This window comes from Rhinoderma darwinii, chromosome 4, assembly GCF_050947455.1.
Source record: "Rhinoderma darwinii isolate aRhiDar2 chromosome 4, aRhiDar2.hap1, whole genome shotgun sequence".
NCBI classification, from domain to species: Eukaryota; Metazoa; Chordata; class Amphibia; order Anura; family Rhinodermatidae; genus Rhinoderma; species Rhinoderma darwinii.
In genome coordinates, this window is record NC_134690.1 from 339625574 (window position 1) to 339646082 (window position 20509).

Here is a 20509-nt window from a genome sequence, read left to right on the forward strand (position 1 = left end):
TTCTCTGTGCACAATGCAAATAAATATACATAATTTTGACTATGTGATTTTCTGTTTTTTATTTTTTTTTAATATAATCTATCTCTCACTGGTAAAATTAACCTAGCCTAAAAATTCTAGACTGTTCATGTATTTGACAGTGGGCAAACTTACAAAATCAGCAAGGGATCAAATACTTATTTCCTTCACTGTAGTGAGAGGGATCACATATGAAAGGAACCTCTAGTCTGTAGTATACATGTAGTATACAGATGACCTTAAACAGTGGCGTGAGCATATAGAGATAAATATTATATTCTACCGTCGGATTAATCTTGCATAGTTTCACTTTATTTGCTTTTATTACACACACTAACAGCTTCATACTCAGAAAGTAGACAGGCAGTCTTTTTATTCATTGCATTTATTACAGCGGACAGTTGGTAATAATTATAAGTTAAAGTACAAAACTAAGCTACGAAAATCACTTGAAACCACTCACGTCTTAACAATGAAATATACTGGAAATGCACTAAGCAATTTAATCTATTATAATTTGTTGAAATGTCTTAGGCTGGGTTCACACGACCACATTAACGTCCGTAATGGACGGACGTATTTCGGCCGGAAGTCCCGGACCGAACTCAGTGCAGGGAGCCGGGCTCCTAGCATCATAGTTATGTACGATGCTAGGAGTCCCTGCCTCTCTGCAGGACAACTGTCCCGTACTGTAATCATGTTTTCAGTACGGGACAGTAGTTCCACGGAGAGGCAGGGACTCCTAGCATCGTACATAACTATGATGCTAGGAGCCCGGCTCCCTGCACTGAGTTCGGTCCGGGACTTCCGGCCGAAATACGTCCGTCCATTACGGACGTTAATGTGGTCGTGTGAACCCAGCCTTAGAAGAACGGTATCAAGCCAAATTTGAGTGGTGAGCAGAGTCAATGTCATATAACATTACTATATAACAGTAATGCTAATATTTTATCAATCATTAATAAAAAATATATATATACAATTTGCTGTGATTTCATACCATAATTTGTGAATTATTATGTTAGGAATCATCTGTGGCCAGCTATACATTTCCCCTGTAGCGGCCACTGCAGGGGAAATATAGAATAACACAGCAGCCATTCAAATGAGCAGGAGCCCCTGATACTCAGCTCATAGAGGGGGTCCCCAAGCAGAGGACACCCCTTTATGTTAATATATCCTAATAAGGCATGCGGAAAGGGATTGTCTTAGTGAGGCAACCCCTTTAAGTAGTCAATTTTGTCAAATACAAAAACAATGTGGTTTTATGTTTTTAGTATGCTTATATGTGGTACAATAATTGCTCTGTGATGTCTAATAATGTGGTCAGTTAACAGGGAAGACATGATTTCTAATTAAAGACAGATACAGAGAGAGGATAAAAACTCTACAGCATGCATAACAAAGTTCTGGACCACGTAAATGGCCACCATGAACAATGTTAACGATATCGTGGAATGCGACCCATTTGGTAGAGAGTTCCTTTAGATTGAAGAAAAGGACAGAATCCCTGGAAATAGGAAATGCAAGAAAAAGTATTTCAAAAGTCAGACACAGGTAGATATGGAGAGTGACTTCATATAAATAGGAAATGTGTAGAAAATGCAGCAGCTCGGTATAAAACATTAAATACTGTTGTAACCTTGTTGGCGAAAGTGTGATGTTATGCAAGTCCATGATACAACAGCTGTAGAGTAAAGCAACAAACAAGGGCCGGATGTCCTGAAAATGCATCAGAATTGCAAGATGGTGAACACCTGCAAAAATGGCTACCCACATGTTGCTGTGAACCAGTAGTTGCACAATTTTAGATGTTTTCTATTATTGCATATTTGTCACAGTGAATAGTTTCTGATCTTTGATATAAGGTTTGCATTGGCTCGCTGGTGGACTAAAAGAGTCATGTCATTATGAAGGAAGACTGTGCAACTAGACTTCTGGTCCCCCGTCAGCACTATAAAAATCGATTCAAATCTCATAATCAGTGCGACGGGGGACTGGAAGGGACCTTTAAAGGGGTTTTCCCATCAGAGACATTTATGACAGATCAACAGGATATGTCATAAATGTCAGATAGATACGGGTCCCATCTCTAGAATGGGGCCCCCTAAACCCTGTTCTACCGCTGTGTTGTGGCTGATGCCTGTGATGCCCGACCAACTCGCTGAGCTACGCTGTTTCCAAAAGTTCCATAGAACTAAATAATAGTTACGGAAACAGTGTGGCTCGCATGCTACGCTGCTTCCGTAACTGCCATTCACTGCTATGGTACTTACGAAAACAGCGTAGCTCAGCGAGCTATGCTGTTTCCGTAATTCATGGTTGGAAATCACACACTTCAGCCACAATACAGAGCAGTAGAACGGGGTTATGGGGCCCCGTTCTAAAGATAGTTGCGGGTCCCAGAGTTGGGACCTGAATCTATCTGACATTTATGACATATCCTGTGGATATGTCTGATGAGAAAGCCCCTTAAGGCTATGTTCACACGGGGTATTTTGCCGAGTTTTTTGACGCGGAAACCGCGTCGCCAAACTCGGCAAAAACGGCCCGAGAACGCCTCCCATTGATTTCAATGGGAGGCGTCGGCGTCTTTTTCCCGCGAGCAGTAAAACTGCCTTGCGGGAAAAAGAAGCGACATGCCCTATGTTCGGGCGCTTCCGCCTCTGACCTCCCATTGACTTCAATGGGAGGCAGGAGAAAGCGTATTTCTCGCTGTTTTATGCCCGCGGCGTTCAATGGCCGCGGGCGAAAGACGGCGCGATAATCACCGCGAAAATCGGCGTGCAGGGAGAGGAATATCTGCCTCAAAGTTCCAAACGGAATTTTGAGGCAGATATTCCTCCCCCAAAATACTCCCTGTGAACATAGCCTTAAGGTTCAGTAGTGGAAAACCTCACTTGGAAAACCAATTGTTGCTGAGTTTTTTAGCGGAGTTGTTTTGGGTTTGAATCATTATTTCCGGTGGGCTGTAGGTACTCTAGTCCGACACATCCTGACACAGCATCTCTACTGGGTTCAAATTAGGACCTTTCTAAGAAAATTCATTACTTTAATCCTTTCATGACAAGGGTCATTGATGCCACTGTGTCCAGATCAAATTTTCAATTTTTGATATGCACTTCTTTAAACGATAATATCTTTGCAACCGCTTTGAACATCACAACTATTTTTATTTCGTTTTTTTTACAAGACTTATGAGGCTTTCATGTTCTTTTTTATTAGTTTAATTAATTCCATGTTTTTAATTTTTATTATGAACAGACAAATAACGAAACATGTGAAGAAAAATTTTTTGTTGTAATTTTTTATCTATCTATCTATCTATCTATCTATCTATCTATCTATCTATCTATCTATCTATCTATCTATCTATCTATCTATATATATATATATATATAGAGAGAGAGAGAGAGAGAGAGAGAGAGAGAGAGAGAGAGAGAGAAATATAGAACACAGCAACGGCACCAGGACTTCAGAGTAGATGAAAGCAAAAGTGGATTTATTCACCTCAGTACAGCAACGTTTCGGTTCAACAGGAACCTTTCTCAAGCCATGGCTTGAGAAAGGTTCCTGTTGAACCGAAACGTTGCTGTACTGAGGTGAATAAATCCACTTTTGCTTTCATCTACTCTGAAGTCCTGGTGCCGTTGCTGTGTTCTATATTTTTCTCTATTGGATGTTGGGGAATTGATTCACCCCCAGGCAACGAGCACATGGCCTGATTTCCTGAAAACCATTGGAGTGCTGTGTTCATCTACTATTGGACTGTATATATATATATATATATATATATATATATATATATATATACACACATATACTGTACAGCTCTGTAACAATTAGTCTTCTTCTCTCTCTTCGTCAGGCTGGATCGCTGTGAGCGGAGAGAGTAGAGGACTATAAGGCTATATTCACACAACGTGTAAAAAAGGGCAGTTAACAACGATTTTTTTCATCAGTGTGTCTCAAAATTTGAATCCATTTTCCGGCCGTCTGATTGTTTTTAACCGCTATTTGCCATCTGTTTTTCATGGCCGTTATAATTTTTGTATGAATTTTATTCGTTAGGGGTTTTTTTTGTCCCAGCCACCTGAAAAACACCACTGTGACAATGTAGATTCGGCCGCAATACCCGTGTTGATAGTGCCACATTGTCCACTGTAGATAGTGCCCACTATAGATAGTGCCCACATAGTGCCACATTTCCCACTGTAGATAGTGCCCACATGGAGCCACACACAAGGCCCATGTAGATAGTTTCTCCTGCAGGTAGTGCCCATATAGTGCCACAGTGCCCATGTAGATAGTGCCACACCCCCTGTACATAGCACCTCCCCTGTAGATAGCATCACCCCCCTCGCAAATAACACCCCCCTGCCAATAGCGCCACCTCCCCTGCAGATAGAACCATCCTCCTGTAGTTAGTGCCACCCCCTGTAGTTAGCGCCACAGCCCTACAGATAGCGTGACCCCTCAGTAGATAGCACCCCCCTGTAGATACCACCAGACCCCCACCATCCCTGTAGATAGTGCTACCTAAGATTGCTCTAGGAGCGGAATCCCCGGTCAGAGCTCTCTGCCTGGGGAACCTGCCTCTAGAGGAAGCCCCTGACGTCCCTGTCCATATATGGACAGTGATGTTAGGGGCTCCCTCTAGGAGCGGAGTCCCCGCCCGGATTGTTGCCGACGCTCTAGCCAGGGTTTTCGATCCTAGAGAGAGCCCTAGACGTCACAGTCCATATATGGACAGAGACATCAGGGACTCCGTCTAGGAGCGGAACCTAGAGGGAGTTTGGGTGCTGACCAAGGATTCCGCTCCTAGAGGGAGCTTAGGTGGTGCTATCTACAGGGGGGTTGATGCTATCTACCTGAGGGGGTGCTATCTACAGGAGGGGTGATGCTATATGCAGGAGGGGATGTTGCTATCTACTGGGGGGATGGAGAGACGTAGGGGGCTCCCTCTAGGAAGGGAATTCCCGGCCAGAGCGCTCTTGCAAGGATTCCGTTCCTAGAAGGAGATTAGATGGCGCTATCTACTGGGGGTTTTGCGCTACCTACAGGTGGTTGTGTGTGGCGATATCTACGGGGGGGTGTATTCCGAACCTTTCAAAGTCGCGGCAGGCATGAGAGTGCAGCGCTGCTTACAATGAAGCAGCACTGCACTCAATAAACCCCGTTCCAGGCTGCCAACGTTTAGATACGTGACAACTGCATGGAGCATCGGCAGTTGGAACGTATATAGCCGTATGGCAGTTGTGAAGCGGTTAATTTAGAGTCTTCTCAGTGATATGTCTTCCTGAAGTTTAGCGTCACATAAAAATGTTGTGGTATAGAGCAGAATTCATAATGATGGCAGGTTAAGTGAATATGTCCTGAGCCTTTGGAGTAATTTTGGCAGGCAGCTAGTACTAGGAAAAGTTACCACTGGTCTTCTCCATTTGGAGATAATGGCTTCCACTGGAGTTAACTGGAATGCCAGAGCCTTGAAAATGCCTTTCAAACATTTTACTGTAACTCTGTATGATTGTGTATTGTGGATTTAGCCACAAGGGTTTGGCCACAGTATTACATAATTGTGGTGTTGCGATGTTGTGCAAGTTGCCACAATAAAAAAAAAAGTACCACAAAACCAGCATGTTTGAATACAAAGGGGTATTCCCATCTCTGACATTTATGACGTATCCACAGGATACGCCATAAATGTTCGATATATGCAAGCTCCACCTCAGAAACCTGGACCTATCTCTACAATCGCCCCCCCTGACCCTCATCCTAACTTCTCTTGCTGTCGTTGGGTCTGGCCAATGAGTTATGAGGTGGCTGGGAGTACGAAAACAGCCCAGCTTGCTGAGCTCCGTTATTCCCAATGAAGTGAATGGGAATTCCAGACACATTGTAGCTCAGCGCGCTATGCTGTTTTCGTAGCCCCTGTGTGTCGGAAACAGCATAGATGTGCTATGTGATTTCCCTAACTTCCATTAACTTTTATGGGAGGTTTTATATGTAGCTCAGCAATTTCGGCTATTTCTATACTCCTCCTACTTTCCTGTGGATATGCCATAAATCTCAGAGACGGGAATACCCCTTTAAGTGTGACAAATATTTAATAATAAAGGAGATATCAAAGGGGGGAAATACTTTTTTAAAACCCTATAAATGTTTGTATGTAAAAAAAATAATCTTTATGAGCAATGTTTTGAAACAGATAATTAGAATTGAAAATAATTCTCTGAGTGGATGTTATGAAAAAACCGTCCCCCAAAATTAGACAGATATAACACCACAAGAAAGAAGAGAGAAAATGACAACAAAAAGCAATCCACCTCTTCCATTATAGAAAAAAGAGAGAAACCTTTTTGTGGTTCACATTTCCTATTCTTATACTGTAACTTAAGTAAATTTGTGCTCTTTATATTGCAAAATAAGATAAATGCCATTATAGCTTCCATAAAATTAATTATTTGTTAGTGTTCCCTATAAGGTGCGCGGCTGCATCAGCTCATTAAAGTTTAAAGCCCGTGCACTGTCACGGGTGGCGGGCAGATGCAGTGGTGTCGCTAGCACCAGAGGGGGCTCTGGTGCAAGCGACAGCCACATTCACTTGTATGTGCGTCCTCAGGATGCAGATACAAATGAATACTATAGGCAGCAGGCCACGTTATGCCTGCAGGCTATAAGGTGCTGGGAAGACTCCCTGCGCAGGTCGGCGTGATGACGTCACATCATCATGCTGGTCTGTCCGTGAGCGGAGCAAGGTAAGTACAATCTTTTTTTTTTTAAGGGGCTGTGTGGTAATATACAGGGGGGAGGGGGAATTGCTTTGTAGCCCTATATACAAGGAGAAGGAGGATTGCTGTGTGGCAGTATTAACAAGGGGAGGGGGGATTGCTGTGTGGCAGTATATACAAGGGGAGTGGGGATTGCTGTGTGGCAGTATATACAAAAGGAAGGGGGATTGCTGTGTGGCAGTATATACAAGGGGAGGGGGATTTCTGTGTGGCAGTATATACAAGGGGAGGAGGGATTGCTGTGTGGCAGTATATACAAGGGGAGGAGGGATTGCTGTTTGGCACTATATACAAGGAGAGGGAGGATTGCTGTGTGGAACTATATACAAGGGGAGGGGGATTGCTGTGTGGCAGTATATACAAGGGGAAGGGGGATTGCTGTGTGGCAGTATATACAAGGGGAGGGGGGATTGCTGTGTGGCAGTATATAAAAGGGGAGAAGGGATTGCTGTGTGGCACTATATACAAGGAGAGGGAGGATTGCTGTGTGGAACTATATACAAGGGGAGGGGGATTGCTGTGTGGCAGTATATACAAGGGGAAGGGGGATTGCTGTGTGGCTGTATATACAAGGGGAGGGGGATTGCTGTGTGGCAGTATATAAAAGGGGAGAAGGGATTGCTGTGTGGCACTATATACAAGGAGAGCGAGGATTGCTGTGTGGAACTATATACAAGGGGAGGGGGATTGCTGTGTGGTACTATATACACAAGAGGTGGGGGGATTGCTGTATGGCAGTATATACAAGGGGGCTGTATGGCATTATCTACAGGGGTGCTGTGTGGCACTATCTACAGGGGGCCTGTGTGTGATGCAATTTACAGGGGGGGTCTGTGTGGTGCTATCTACAGGGGCTCTGTGTGCTGCTATATACAAGGAGAGAGAGGATTGCTGTGTGGAACTATATACAAGGGGAGGGGGATTGCTGTGTGGCACTATATACAAGGGGAGGGGGATTGCTGTGTGGCAGTATATACAAGGGGAAGGGGGATTGCTGTGTGGCAGTATATACAAGGGGAGGCGGATTGCTGTATATACAAGGGGGGGATTGCGGTGTGGCAGTATATACAAGGGGAGGGGGGATTGCTGTGTGGTACTATATACAAGAGGAGGGGGGATTGCTGTGTGACACTATATACAAGGGGGCTGTATGGCACTATCTGCAGGGGGCTGTGTGGCACTATCTACAGGGGGTCTGTGTGGCACTCTCTACAGGGGGGGTCTGTGTGGCGCTATCTACAGGGGGTCAGTGTGCGATGCTATCTACAGGGGGAGGGCTGTGTGTGGCGCTATCTACAGGGGGTCAGTGTGGCACTCTCTACAGGGGGGGTCTGTGTGGCGCTATCTACAGGGGGTCTGTGTGCGATGCTATCTACAGGGGGGCTGTGTGTGGCAGTATCTACAGGGAGGAGGTGTGACGCTATCTACAGGGGGTCTGTGTGTCTGTGTGTCAATCTATAAGGACAGTGGTGTAATGAAGGATTCTTTCATTGATGCTTATAATTGGTGTTTATAACTGTCTATTTTACTGGTGGACTTGTAATATTTTAGTGTTTAAAAAAGTAATTAAAACGAATTTAAAATATGTTTTCTTATTCTCTTATTTCGTACGCTATATTAGCGTTTACTGGGGGTATTACTTTTGGTCATTAGATCGCCCACCATTGATGGAGACTTGCCCCTCTCAGGAGCTGCAAAGACTTAGAGGGAACATTGTTCATAAGCATAAAATAATCTAATTTAACCCCTTAATGACCAGCCTATTTTGGACCTTAATGACCAGGCTATTTTTTACGTTTTTCAATCGTCGCATTCCAAGAGCTATAACCTTCTTATTTTTGCGTCGACATAGCTGTATAAGGTCTTGTTTTTTGCGGGACAAGTTGTATTTTTTAATAGCACCATTTTTAGGTACATATTATTTATTGATTAACTTTTATTAACTTTTTTTTGGGGGGGAATAGAAAAAAATCTGAAATTTTGACACACTTTTTTGCGTCCTAAATCTACGCCGTTTACCGTGTGGTATAAATAACACAATAACTTTATTCAGCGGGTTGTTACGATTGCAACGATACCAAATTTGTATAGTTTTTGTATGTTTTACTACTTTTACACAGTAAAAACGCTTTTTTTTCTAAATGATTTGTTTTTGTGTCTCCATATTTGAAGAGCCGTAACGTTTTTATTTTTTCGCCGATGCGGTTGTATGAGGGCTTTTTTTTTGCGGGACGACTTGTAGTTTTTATTGGTACCATTTTGGAGTAGATGCGACTTTTTGATCACTTTTTATTACATTTTTTTAAAGTCAGTATTCACAGAAAACAGCAATTTTTCCATCGTTTTTTATTATTTTTTTTACGGCGTTCACCGTGCGGGTAAATTAATGTAATAGATTTATAGTCGGGGTCGTTACGGACGCGGCGATACCAAATATGTGTAACTTTTTTACTTTATTTTGTTTTTTTAATAGTAAAGCATTTTGTAAGGGGAAAAGCTGGGTTTTTCATTTTTTTTCAAATTTTTTTAAATTAACTTTATTAAACTTTTTTTTCACTTTTTTACTAGTCCCATTAGGGGATTATAATATGCGATTCTGCGATCGCATTTATAATACACTGCAATACTTTTGTATTGCAGTGTATTACTGCCTGTCCGTTTAACACGGACAGGCATCTGCTAGGTCATGCCTGCGGCATGATCTAGCAGGCATTCACTCCAGGCAGCCTGGGGGCCTTTATTAGACCCCCGGCTGCCATTAGAGACACAGACACTCGGCGATCGTATCGCCGGGTGTCGGTGGGGGAGAGAGGGAGCTCCCTCCCTCTCTCCAAAACCACTCAGATGTGGTGCTCGCTATTGAGCACCGCATCTGAGGGGTTAAACGTGTGAGATCGATACTAATATCGATCTCACACGGCAGAGCAGGGACGCTCCCAGCCCTCAGCTGCCTCTGGCAGCTGAGAGCAGGGAGATCTGACAGCTCCCTGCTCTGTAAACTTATTCCGATGCCGCGACGTAAAAAGTCTATGGCATCGGAATAAGGCCCGTTAGTGACCGACGTAGAAACACGATGGGCCGGTCACAAACGGGTTAAAGGCTATGTAAACCTTTGAAGGGAATTTTTGTTTCTTAAATGTCTATCAGTGTGTTTGGTGCAACTTTATATTTAGTTTTATAATTTTTACTTTTTAAAATACAGCTGCTTTGTATTCTGCATACAGAGCAGCTGTATCATTCGCTAAATCCTGTCCCCGTCAGGTCCGCAGGACTGACGGGTTCAGTGAAAGCGGGTCCTGCGTGTCTGGTATCCATCACATCTAACTTCATAACTTAGATGTGATAGATTACAGGTGGATCCTGCGTGTCAAAGACACAAAGGACCCGCTGACACTGAACCCGTCAGGACAAAAGATAGGAGATATTGGCTATAGTCGCTATAGTTGTTTTTTTTTTGCCTGCCTTTGGATCAAACAGTCAAGTCTTAGAAAGACTTAATTTGATGGACAAGTGTCTGTATTTAACTTACGTGGCTATTGTTGCAGTGTTAATAGATCATATAATTAAAGAGGTCCTGTCATGTATATTCTAGTAAATACTCGCATTCCCCATTAAATAAAAATTCTGCAAAATTTTTTGTTAGAACTGTGCCTTTCCTCTGTTATTCCTCCCAGTGCTACCATTCTCTTGTCAAAGGGGCGTGTCCCTCTGACACAGTCTCATTCTGTCAACACGGATTGGACATTGACAGTCTGTGTAGGGACACACACCCAACTGGTAACACCGAGCCGTCAATTTATTCATAGGTTTCTAGGAGTAACAGAGGAATGGCACAAAATAGAGTTCTATGAAAAGATACTCCAGAATTGTAATTTTGTGATAAATATAACTACTTAAACTCGTATGTCAGGAGAGGTGATCGGTCCTCATTAATAAGGAGAGTGACTTTTTGTCATCATTACATTTCTTTGATTTCTCATTTACATTATCGGTGTTACTTTACCTGCATTTGGTCTTTTGCTGGTCTTTCAGCTGCTTCAGCCAGTTTGTGCAATATGATGTATTTGCTATCGGCCAAGGATGTAAAGAGTAACTTTAAATCGTTCTACAAAACAAAAAATAAGACATTTATAGAAATGAATTGCTGGTTTAGTTGCTTTTTAGACTTTTGGCCAAGATAATACATTACGTTATTGTGCTTGTTTTGTTGTGTTTATACCTTCATTCCACACTAGTCAGAGTTAGAAAAGAATCTACTATCACAGGTTAACCTAAAACTCGAGGTTGTCAAACATTGTAATTTTTATGTTAACTCTAGCACTGTAAAACGCAGCAATATTTTTTATAGAAAGTATTTGCATAGCTCATTCTCATCACGTACTCAAACTAGATCCTAAAACATCCTTTTTTCTATAATGAGATGACTTCTGAGAAGTGATCTCTACAATACAGGAAGTGTCAATCTATTTTGAGGCTCAGTGGCTAGTGTCAAATCTGCAATAATTCAGGATTTATTTTCTTCATAGATGGTAATATTCAATAAAAGAAAAAATTAAATAAAACAGCAAAATGTTTAAAAAATATATTTAACATAATTCTTTCTTTTTTAAACAATAAGTAAAGTTCTTATGAAACATTCACTTTAAGCACAGAGCCATTTATTCTCACTTCAGTACAGCTAAAGTGTATGGTTCAGGGTACTCTTCCAGATTAATCTGAGCTGACACTCCCCAAGCCTACTCCATAAACTCGATAGTAAAGGAAAAGACCCCCTTACCCTCCAGATCAGATAGGGTACAAGCTGCTGGGCCATAACAGCCCTGACTTTATGCCTGACGTGCCGTAAAACTATTCGAAAGCAGGCATAAGAAGGCATAATGTAGGTATAAAGTAGGTAATAAGTTCCAGTAGTTGTGCAGAACTTTTTTATTTACCACCGATAATAGCAATCTAATAACAACTGCATTTTTTTACTGACTTGCATGGGAAATTCTTGGTCGATTGGCTACAGCAGAGTTGTAATAAAGGCAGTTAGTGAGAGAGGATTATTCTTAAATATGTGTTCGATTAAACTCCAGACTGATGGAACAGATTTCCATTGGTCCTTCACTTTAGAAAACGTCCAGACATGCAATCATTTTCTCTTTGACCACTAAATTATGGTCAAGTTGGTAGAATAATTATCATGTATATGGTCTTATCCAACCCTAAGGATATATGACTGATCATCAGAACATAAATGACCACTATTTATGGAGAGGCAGAAGAGCCAAGTGACAGAAGATACACTAAAGCCTGCTAACAGTTGTGAATTCCAAAGGATATGTAGGTGAAACAAATGGCTCGGCACAAATACTCTGCACAATATCGAGCAGTATGGTAATAACACAAGATGGATGCAATTGGTATTATGTAGTGTATGAAAATGTTATAAATGATGCCAACATTTGAAGTAAAGGAACTTAATACGAACATCATACCTGGAAGGTCAGGAGGTCCTGTAGCCTTTCTTTCATCTGACAACATCTGATGTTGACCACTGACTCTAAGGAGTTCAGTCTTCCCAGAAGACAATATAAGGTATCCTCTATGATCTCATGGTGGTCTCCACTGCTTGTAAATGTTTGGAAAAACAGATTCTTGTTCTTGTCCACTTCTTCGGTCATTTCTTTAATGTCTTTTGCTAAAGTCTGTATATTAAATAGAAATAAAATATGAGAATACCAACTACACTAAATTACACTAACTAAAAAAATTAAAGTGTTCATTTTATGTCGTGCCCCCCCCCCCCCCCCCACAACTTCACCAAAAATAGTGCCGGGTTTCTCCTCCATATTCCATTACTCATGGCAGCTAAATATTTCATTTCTCTCAATGGTAAGAGCACTGCTCCTGTTTCTACATTTTATCTGCCCAAGAGGATTAAGAATGTCTCGCTGCGTCCTTACATAACACTATGGATACATTTCAGACTGCCTGGTCCATGTGGGATGCTCTTTCTTTACACATTGAACTCTTAACTCCCATCTTTGGTGGCCTTGTACTCAACGTGATCTCTTAATTTGCTGGGACCTGGGCCTAATTTTACATGCCTTACTTGATCTACTATTTGACATGTAATCCCATTCAGTGGTGACCTTTGTATCCTTATTTTGCATTTCTAACCTCTGCTGTATACCGGTGATTCCAATGAAAAGCTGATGATTTTACCTTTTACTTTTGGCAAACTGTTTATCTATATTTTTGTATTTATTCTACTTTTATTCTTAATGAAAAACTTGAATAAAAATACTAATTAAATTAAAAAAAAGTAAACTTTCGGACACTTTGCTCTATACAGTAAGACATTATGTTGATCAATGACAGTAAAAGATCCGTGATACCTCTTGATTGTAAAGGCATGTTTCCGTCTGTTCTGGTTGAAGAGCTGTTTGTACAAAAAGGCGTTCCTCAACATCATCCAACCAGGTTGAAGTCGCTGAAACAGCTTCATAGAGTTTCTTCTCTAGTGGAAGGATCTTCTTTTCCCCAACTCCATTCTAAGGAAACAGAATAAGATCATGATGCTCAATTTTATCTGAATCAAGCTAGGTAAAGATATACCCTGGTGGTTATAATTATTACTGAAAATACATATAATCAAATATGTGGTTTATATGTTTTATTAATTTGAAAATTTTGAACTATCAGGGTATGTTCCCATGCAGCGTAGCGTAAACATTGCAGATTTTTCGCAACGGATTTAATTGCGAAAAAATCTGCAGCGTAATACAGTAGCAGCATTTGAACAAATCTCATCCACACGCTGTAGAAAAAAATTTGCAGAAAAAACTTTCATAAATTGACCTGCAGTGTTTTAATCTGCAGCATAATTTAAGCTTCGGAATCACTGCTCTTCTTTTGAAGGTTTTCCCCATTGAATTCAATAGGGAGGTAAAACCCGCAACAAATAGCAAGTGTTGCGATTTTTGCAGTGGAAAAGCTGCAATTCCGCAGCAAAAATCGCAAATCAGAAAAAAACAACAACCTTTTTTTGGTTTAAAATTAATAAAAAGGTTAAAAATTACCTCTAGGCATTGTCATACCGACACTTTCTTCTGTTCTACATCCAGGCCGGCCTCCTGGGATGACGTTTTATCCCATGTGATTTCTGCAGCCAATCACATGGGCTGCAGGGTCATCCCAGGAGGCCAGGCTGCAGGGAGAATAGAGGGACGCGTCGCTATGACCACAGGGGGTAAGTATTAGCTTTTTTTTTTTTCAACCGCAGTGGAGATTCCACCCGAAAAACTGTACCACAATTTGGTGTCGTTTTTTGGGTGTTGTTCCCTGCAAGTTCAAGGACGGATACGCTGTGTACTTTTACACAGCGTATCCGTCCTGTGCGAACATAGCCTTAGGGTGTTTTTTTTCCGTGACCATCGTAATAACAAAAATATGAAACAACTTAAGAGTTTACTTCATAACACTCTATACCTGAGAAGAAATGTCTTCCAGTGCTTGGTTTAACCCATCCAAAATGTTGACAACTGATGACTTATCCTGAACTTGCTTATCTCCTTTGTAAAAAGGCACCCCAGAAATAATTCTGTTTGTCTTGTTGAATATCTGTTTAGAGAGAAATATAGGACAGTTCAGAAACAAAAAGTAGAATTTAAGATCTTCAACCTTGTACTATTATAATATGGTGAGTTGATGGATAAGAACGTAGGAAAGCTATTCAATCCTCCACATTTACCGGCTGCTCTTGCTCCTGTTGTAAAGCATTTTGCACTAATTTTTCCTTGGTGCAGAGTTCTTGGTGCAAGGTTTTCCATTTCTTTCTCATCAGGTTTTGTGATGTTGGCTTCACACCTTCCAAGCCTAATTCCCTAGATAATGAGTCCGGTCTCTCACTATATAAAAGAAGATGAAATATATACATAAGGAACATTATCAAAACCAATGCTATTACTAACACACTGCATAAAGTTGGTTTGTGAACTAATCCAATATTTAGCTGGCAAACTCACTATGCTTAGTGACACATCTAGTAAGATGTAACTACAATGGTTTCCAGCCAAAAATGAAAACTCAGTTTAGATTGAAGATTATGCCAGGTAGCCCCACCAGTTAGAATGTCCATGATATGGGAACATGTTTTTAACCAAATCCAACATTTAACCACAGTGTCTGATCAAAAAGAATATAACATACCTGATATTTGACCGATCACTGGTTATCTGCTGATTTATTATTTCACCTCCACGACTTGCAACGGATTGCAATAATTTCTTTTGCTCAGTAAGTTCCTGTTCAAGCTCCTGATACACAGAGACAAAAAAAAGTGTTTTGCTAAATATACAGAAAATGGATCTTTCAGTGGATTTACTAATATCAACACCATGTTTAAAAACACATGGACCAGTTTACAAAGTCCATAGTAGTTTCCAATCTTCCAAAAATACAGATATAGTATTAGTAATTTTAATTATAAAACCACCAAGGTGCTGCACTAACCTACAGTGCTGATATGTATGGTGATCTTCAGATATGTAGCTACATCACTGGAGCCATACACAGGGGAGTCCACAGCAAAAATGTCCTACTCTTGTTTTAAAGGGTAACTAAACTTTCCACAAACTTCTGACATGTCATAAGGCGAAAAGGTCAAATAAACGCTGAGCCATCCTATCCTCTTATATGTGGGGTGTGGTCACGTCAGAAGTTTTGATCAGTTTGATCAGCGCTCGGTGAGCGCTGAGCCGCTTAGTTTTTGATCAGCTTTTCTCGGAAAGCTGAGCAGTTGGTGTATGGACTCAATAGACTTTCTATTTAGTCCGTACAATAATTGCTCGGCTTTCTGAGTAAAGCCAATCAGAAACAAAGCAACTCAGTGCTCACTTGAGCGCTTCTGACGGTTGGTTTTAGCAAGTGCTCGGACTCCCACCAATAAAAACTTGTGACATGTCACATGTCAGAAGTTTTTTGAAAGTTTAGTTACCCTTTAAGATACCACACCCCACATATAAGTGGACAGGATAGCTCAGCGTTTATGTGACCCTTTCGCCTTACCGTTTAGAATATAGAAGCTCTATGACCTAGTCAGTTCATTTTCCCATGTTTTCTAAAATTAAATTGCCTCTTGATAAGACCTCTATACAGGTTTATACTGCCTAGGGGGAGTGGGGTAGGTGACTAACCTAAGTTGGAGCCTGTCTCCAATGGTCTGCTAGTGGCTGCCTCATGGCATATAAATCCTTGTATGCCAGTGAGGATGCAGCAACAATAAAAATACAGACATGTAAAAACAGGGTAGGCTTTGTTCACATAATTGAGCACGCTTAATGCTAAAACAAAAACCACTGAAATCAATAAGTAGTTTGTCGGAAAGTTTTTTACATTTTCCTGTTACTCTGATGGAGCAGAAGAATGGTAATGCACAACGCAGATGTAAACGAAGCCGTAGTCGTGACGACCTAACTATTAGAGATTTATTTAAATAACAATAAAGTAAAAAATATACATATATCACTGATATTCACCTTTTGTTTCTGGAGGCTGCTCTGTCTTTGTAGTGAACGGGTAGTGCGTGCCTGAACCAGCCATTCCTGGACACTGGGGCTTTGTGAAGAAGACAACTCTGATTCAGACTCCTCTTTTTCATTGTACGTCCCCTGATCAAAGATAAAATAAATAAGATAAAGGCCAGAACTTGGCATGTCTAAGTTATCACCTCGATAAAAAGCCCCAAACACCGTATTTAATAAGTAGAGGTTTAAGGAAAGGAAAGCTTTGGAAATAACATATTCAGTTTTATTTATTATTCAATTCATGCTCAGCTTCAGGAAATAAATGTTAGCATGTATTTGAATTTGCGTTTTGTCTATTAATACATTTTTGCAAACGTGCTAAAAAGTTTTACTATAGACTTTAATTTATTTACATATCTTATAACAAACCTCTATAGACATTTATATATAAAGCACCTTTTAGAGTTGGATTAATTGCTTTGTGTGTACACTCCTTACACTTATTAGGGTTGTTTTATTAACTTTATGTTCCTGATTGTATAACTTTACATGGCCCAATAAATGGAGGAAAGCCTGCCTTGCACAACACACAAAATATGACATTGGTACAAGGAACCAGAAATTAGCGTGGATATTGGTAAATACTGGATTTGGATTTGTTAAAGTTAGAGAGTGGGTTTGTATATTTTCATTTGCACTGTATAGTATACATAGTATACTATAGAATAGTATAGTGTATTAGTACAAACATAAAAGAACCATACCACCACATTCTTGACTAGATCCACCAATCATTTAAAGTTAATGTGAAAATAATATTCCAACAAAACTCCAACTCTAAGTCAACGCAGAGACCTAACACTAGACTATGGCTTCTTTTTCTACTGGGGCCTCATTAGCTAGAAAACGGTGATGCCTCGGTCTCACCAGTAGTGCTAAAAGTGGGTGCCAAAATGTAAGATATTGATGAACCCATTACAACATTAAGATACTTTCATGTGCAGTGTACGTTATTATCTTATTGGTAGAAGAAGAGGCATTGTAGAGTGGCATTAGTATTGCTACATCCACCACTTGGCTCTACTGATCCATTGAGGCCTCGCAGTGCAGTGTCTCTTTTGTCTCTGAAGACCCTTTTTACAAGGGCCAATGATTGGCAAACAAGCATTTATATAACCGCTCATTACCGATCATTGCCCTGTGTAAACAGGGTAACGATCAGCCAATGGACGAGCAAACGCGGCCAATAAAATGGTCGCTAGTCGGCAGCACATCTCCCTGTGTAAACACGATGGCAATGTATGGGGACGAACGATCATAGTAGCTCCATACATTACGGATCATTGCCCCTTGTGAAATCGGGCCGCTTTAAAGGACAATAAGCCAGACAAGAAATATTGTAATCCACAGTTTGATTGGTGGACTGTCTAGTAGGATTTAGGATTGTCTACTGATTTAACTATTCCTTTTCCTATTCCTTTAAAGATCCCTGAAGTCTACAGTGTAGTTCATTCACCAGTTTGTCCTAAAACCCAATGTTAGATTATAACCCAAATCCAGTTTTGGAGCTTCAAATAGTTCTGACGGATGAGGAAATATCTACCCTTTCTGTGTTTAATCACACTTGATTCTGCAAGTTCCTGCTGCAATATAAACAGGACAGGTTAATCTCTTCACTCACTTAACCTGTTCACGTCAGAGCATCTAATTTATATTATGTGACGTGAAGCAGAAGAGATCAGTCGCTCACTTATTACTTCAACTGATTCTTATTAAGTTGACATGGAATATATTATGAGTATTATATAATAATTTTACATTTTATGAGGCTTTACTATTCAGCTGACGGTTTAGTAACATAAACCTATTTTATGAAGTCCTTCACAAATCTACGTATATGCAGGGACTGCTATAACTGCACATATGACTACCATACACAAGCAGCACTATGCTCGCTACCTATATACAAATAAAATAGACACATAACCAGCTAACATTAATTATCAATGACCATCTAAACCTAATAATAAAGCAGCGGAGCATGCTGGGCAGAAGACTGGGCAGGGGTTGACTGAAAAATCATTATGCGCTGTTAAATGTAGAAAAGATAATTACTTGTAATGATGAGTAAGAAAAGTCGAAGAAATCTCAAACCTATTCGACCTACAGTACTTTGCATATAAAAATAATATAGAGTATACAGATGATGATTTAAAACAAAATCAATATTGATACAAAGAAAGAGTAATTTTGTGTAAATTTGATTCATAAAAAATATTTAATATCGTTAATCAATTTGCTTAGGTTATTAGGTGATTAGGTGAAAAGACATTAATATTAACATAGTTGTAATGAATTAAGAGGAAACATTGCACAGCACACCCAGAAAAATGAAAAAGATGATACAACAAGCAATTCTCAAACCAAAAAAACAGACATATTACATGTTCTGCTTTCTTGTGTGCTTTCATCTCGCCCCATGCTAGCTTAGCCTATGGAACAAACATAAAAGTGATGTTACAGAGATACATTATCGAGCAGTCGTTGCAATGAACATGAGGAGAAATATTGTGTTGCGTTGTGAACTGTATGTATTGTACTAGATCCGCTACTACAGAAGTCACTGCTTACTACAGGACTTGTATTCATATCCATTCATATGATCTAACCACGTTATATAGGAAAATACATGGCAACATTAGGGTAGCAGCTATTGCAGGGATTCCTAACCAGGTTCCCCAGAAAATAGCAGAAACAAGAGTTGCCGCCTATATAGCAGGGATGGCAAACTTGCTCACGCTTGCCACGTGTACAGGAAAAGCAGTCAACAAATCCCAGCCAAGCTTTCCCTTCACCAAGCTTATTTGATGTAGTTATGGGAAGAGAGGTTAGCCAGGAGTAAAAACATCCTTCAGTGGTCCCCCACCCCCCCACAGTAATAATTTTTGGAATTTCTGAACTATTGTCTTGTATTACATGTGTTAAGATGGTTTTACTCCAGAAGAGTTCTATCGGTAAACGAGCGATGATTACGATGTAGCCTGTCAATCTGCCAACCTTTAGCTATGACTTCATGGAGAAATCATTGTACTGTATGGACACGAACAAGATTGTTCGTCCCCACACATTTTAGATAATTGTCGGCAACAAATTTTCTGTTTACATGGGGAGATGTGCTGCCGACAAGGATGAATTTTACTGCCGCAAAAAGATGGGAACAGCCGACAAGTGAGAGACTGATCGCTGGGCCCTTTTACATGGGCCGATAATCTGGAATGTGCGTTCTGTTCCTCCGTTCATTGGCCCGAGTAAAAGGGCCTTTGACGATTGAGTGGTTGACATCTCCGAGTATTTTGATGGGGATGTCCTAAATGCAAAAAAGCCTGGTCTAATGAACAACGTATGAATGTAATATTTCGATTTTTATCTCAAGGAGGTGGTGCAAAGGATTACAAATCAGTCCTAAAATAAATGTTACACTAGAACGCTTACCAAAGAAAATGAGTATCGAATGCAAGTAATCTTCTGACTGAACATTAAAAATGGAAAAAAGAAACACTAATTTACCTGAATGCTTATTTGTTTGTCTTGCAGAACCCTTTGAAGTTCTAGAAGGCTTCCTTTTAATGTCCTCAGTTTCATAGATAACTGTTCAGCTTCTTCCTTGGTGTGGGCCTTTCCTTCCATTAATAAGTTCTCACTGTGCACAGAGAGCTCAGACAGAGCCACCACCTTCTGTTCAATTTCCAGCAACATGTTCTGCAGCAGTGAAAACAAATAAGCAAATTCAAACATTTTATGAAACAAGGATCCTTGGCAAAATTGGCACTTGATTGCCAAAGCCCATCTCTGTCCAGCAAGGCCAAAAAGAAATCAAAGTCATTTTTCTTTGGAAATCCATGAAATGTTCACGATGTGTGAAGACCAGTGTATATAAAATGGAGTGTCGACTTGAACATTGCATCATTCCATTATTCTTCAAGTAGATCATCTACAAACAACACACAGAGACCTCTAGACAGTCTTCTCTTCCTCAAATGAGCCATGTGTTACATTGATAAGCTCTTGGCCTTCAGAGGTTTGTGAATGACTCTGAGCATATCTACATAATCCGCTTTACAGATTAACCTGCATAAACAGATCTGTAATTGGGTATCCTTTTGTGAACCACTGCAGTGATTTGTATCT

The 20509-nt window shown here is 40.5% G+C and overlaps 1 protein-coding gene across 8 annotated transcripts in view; it reads right to left on the minus strand.

The window, feature by feature from the left end:
• The window catches only part of SYNE1 (spectrin repeat containing nuclear envelope protein 1), a 498487-nt gene that overhangs the window by 108730 nt on the left and 369248 nt on the right, over positions 1-20509 (minus strand). For all 8 annotated transcript variants that reach the window (XM_075862881.1, XM_075862877.1, XM_075862879.1 and 5 more), the window contains 8 exons: positions 19889-20080; positions 16334-16465; positions 15006-15112; positions 14548-14704; positions 14286-14417; positions 13193-13348; positions 12290-12499; positions 10813-10914 (listed from right to left, as the gene is read on the minus strand). In XM_075862881.1, the coding sequence (XP_075718996.1) occupies positions 10813-10914; positions 12290-12499; positions 13193-13348; positions 14286-14417; positions 14548-14704; positions 15006-15112; positions 16334-16465; positions 19889-20080 (1188 nt within the window). The remainder of the gene's footprint in view (positions 1-10812; positions 10915-12289; positions 12500-13192; positions 13349-14285; positions 14418-14547; positions 14705-15005; positions 15113-16333; positions 16466-19888; positions 20081-20509) is intronic.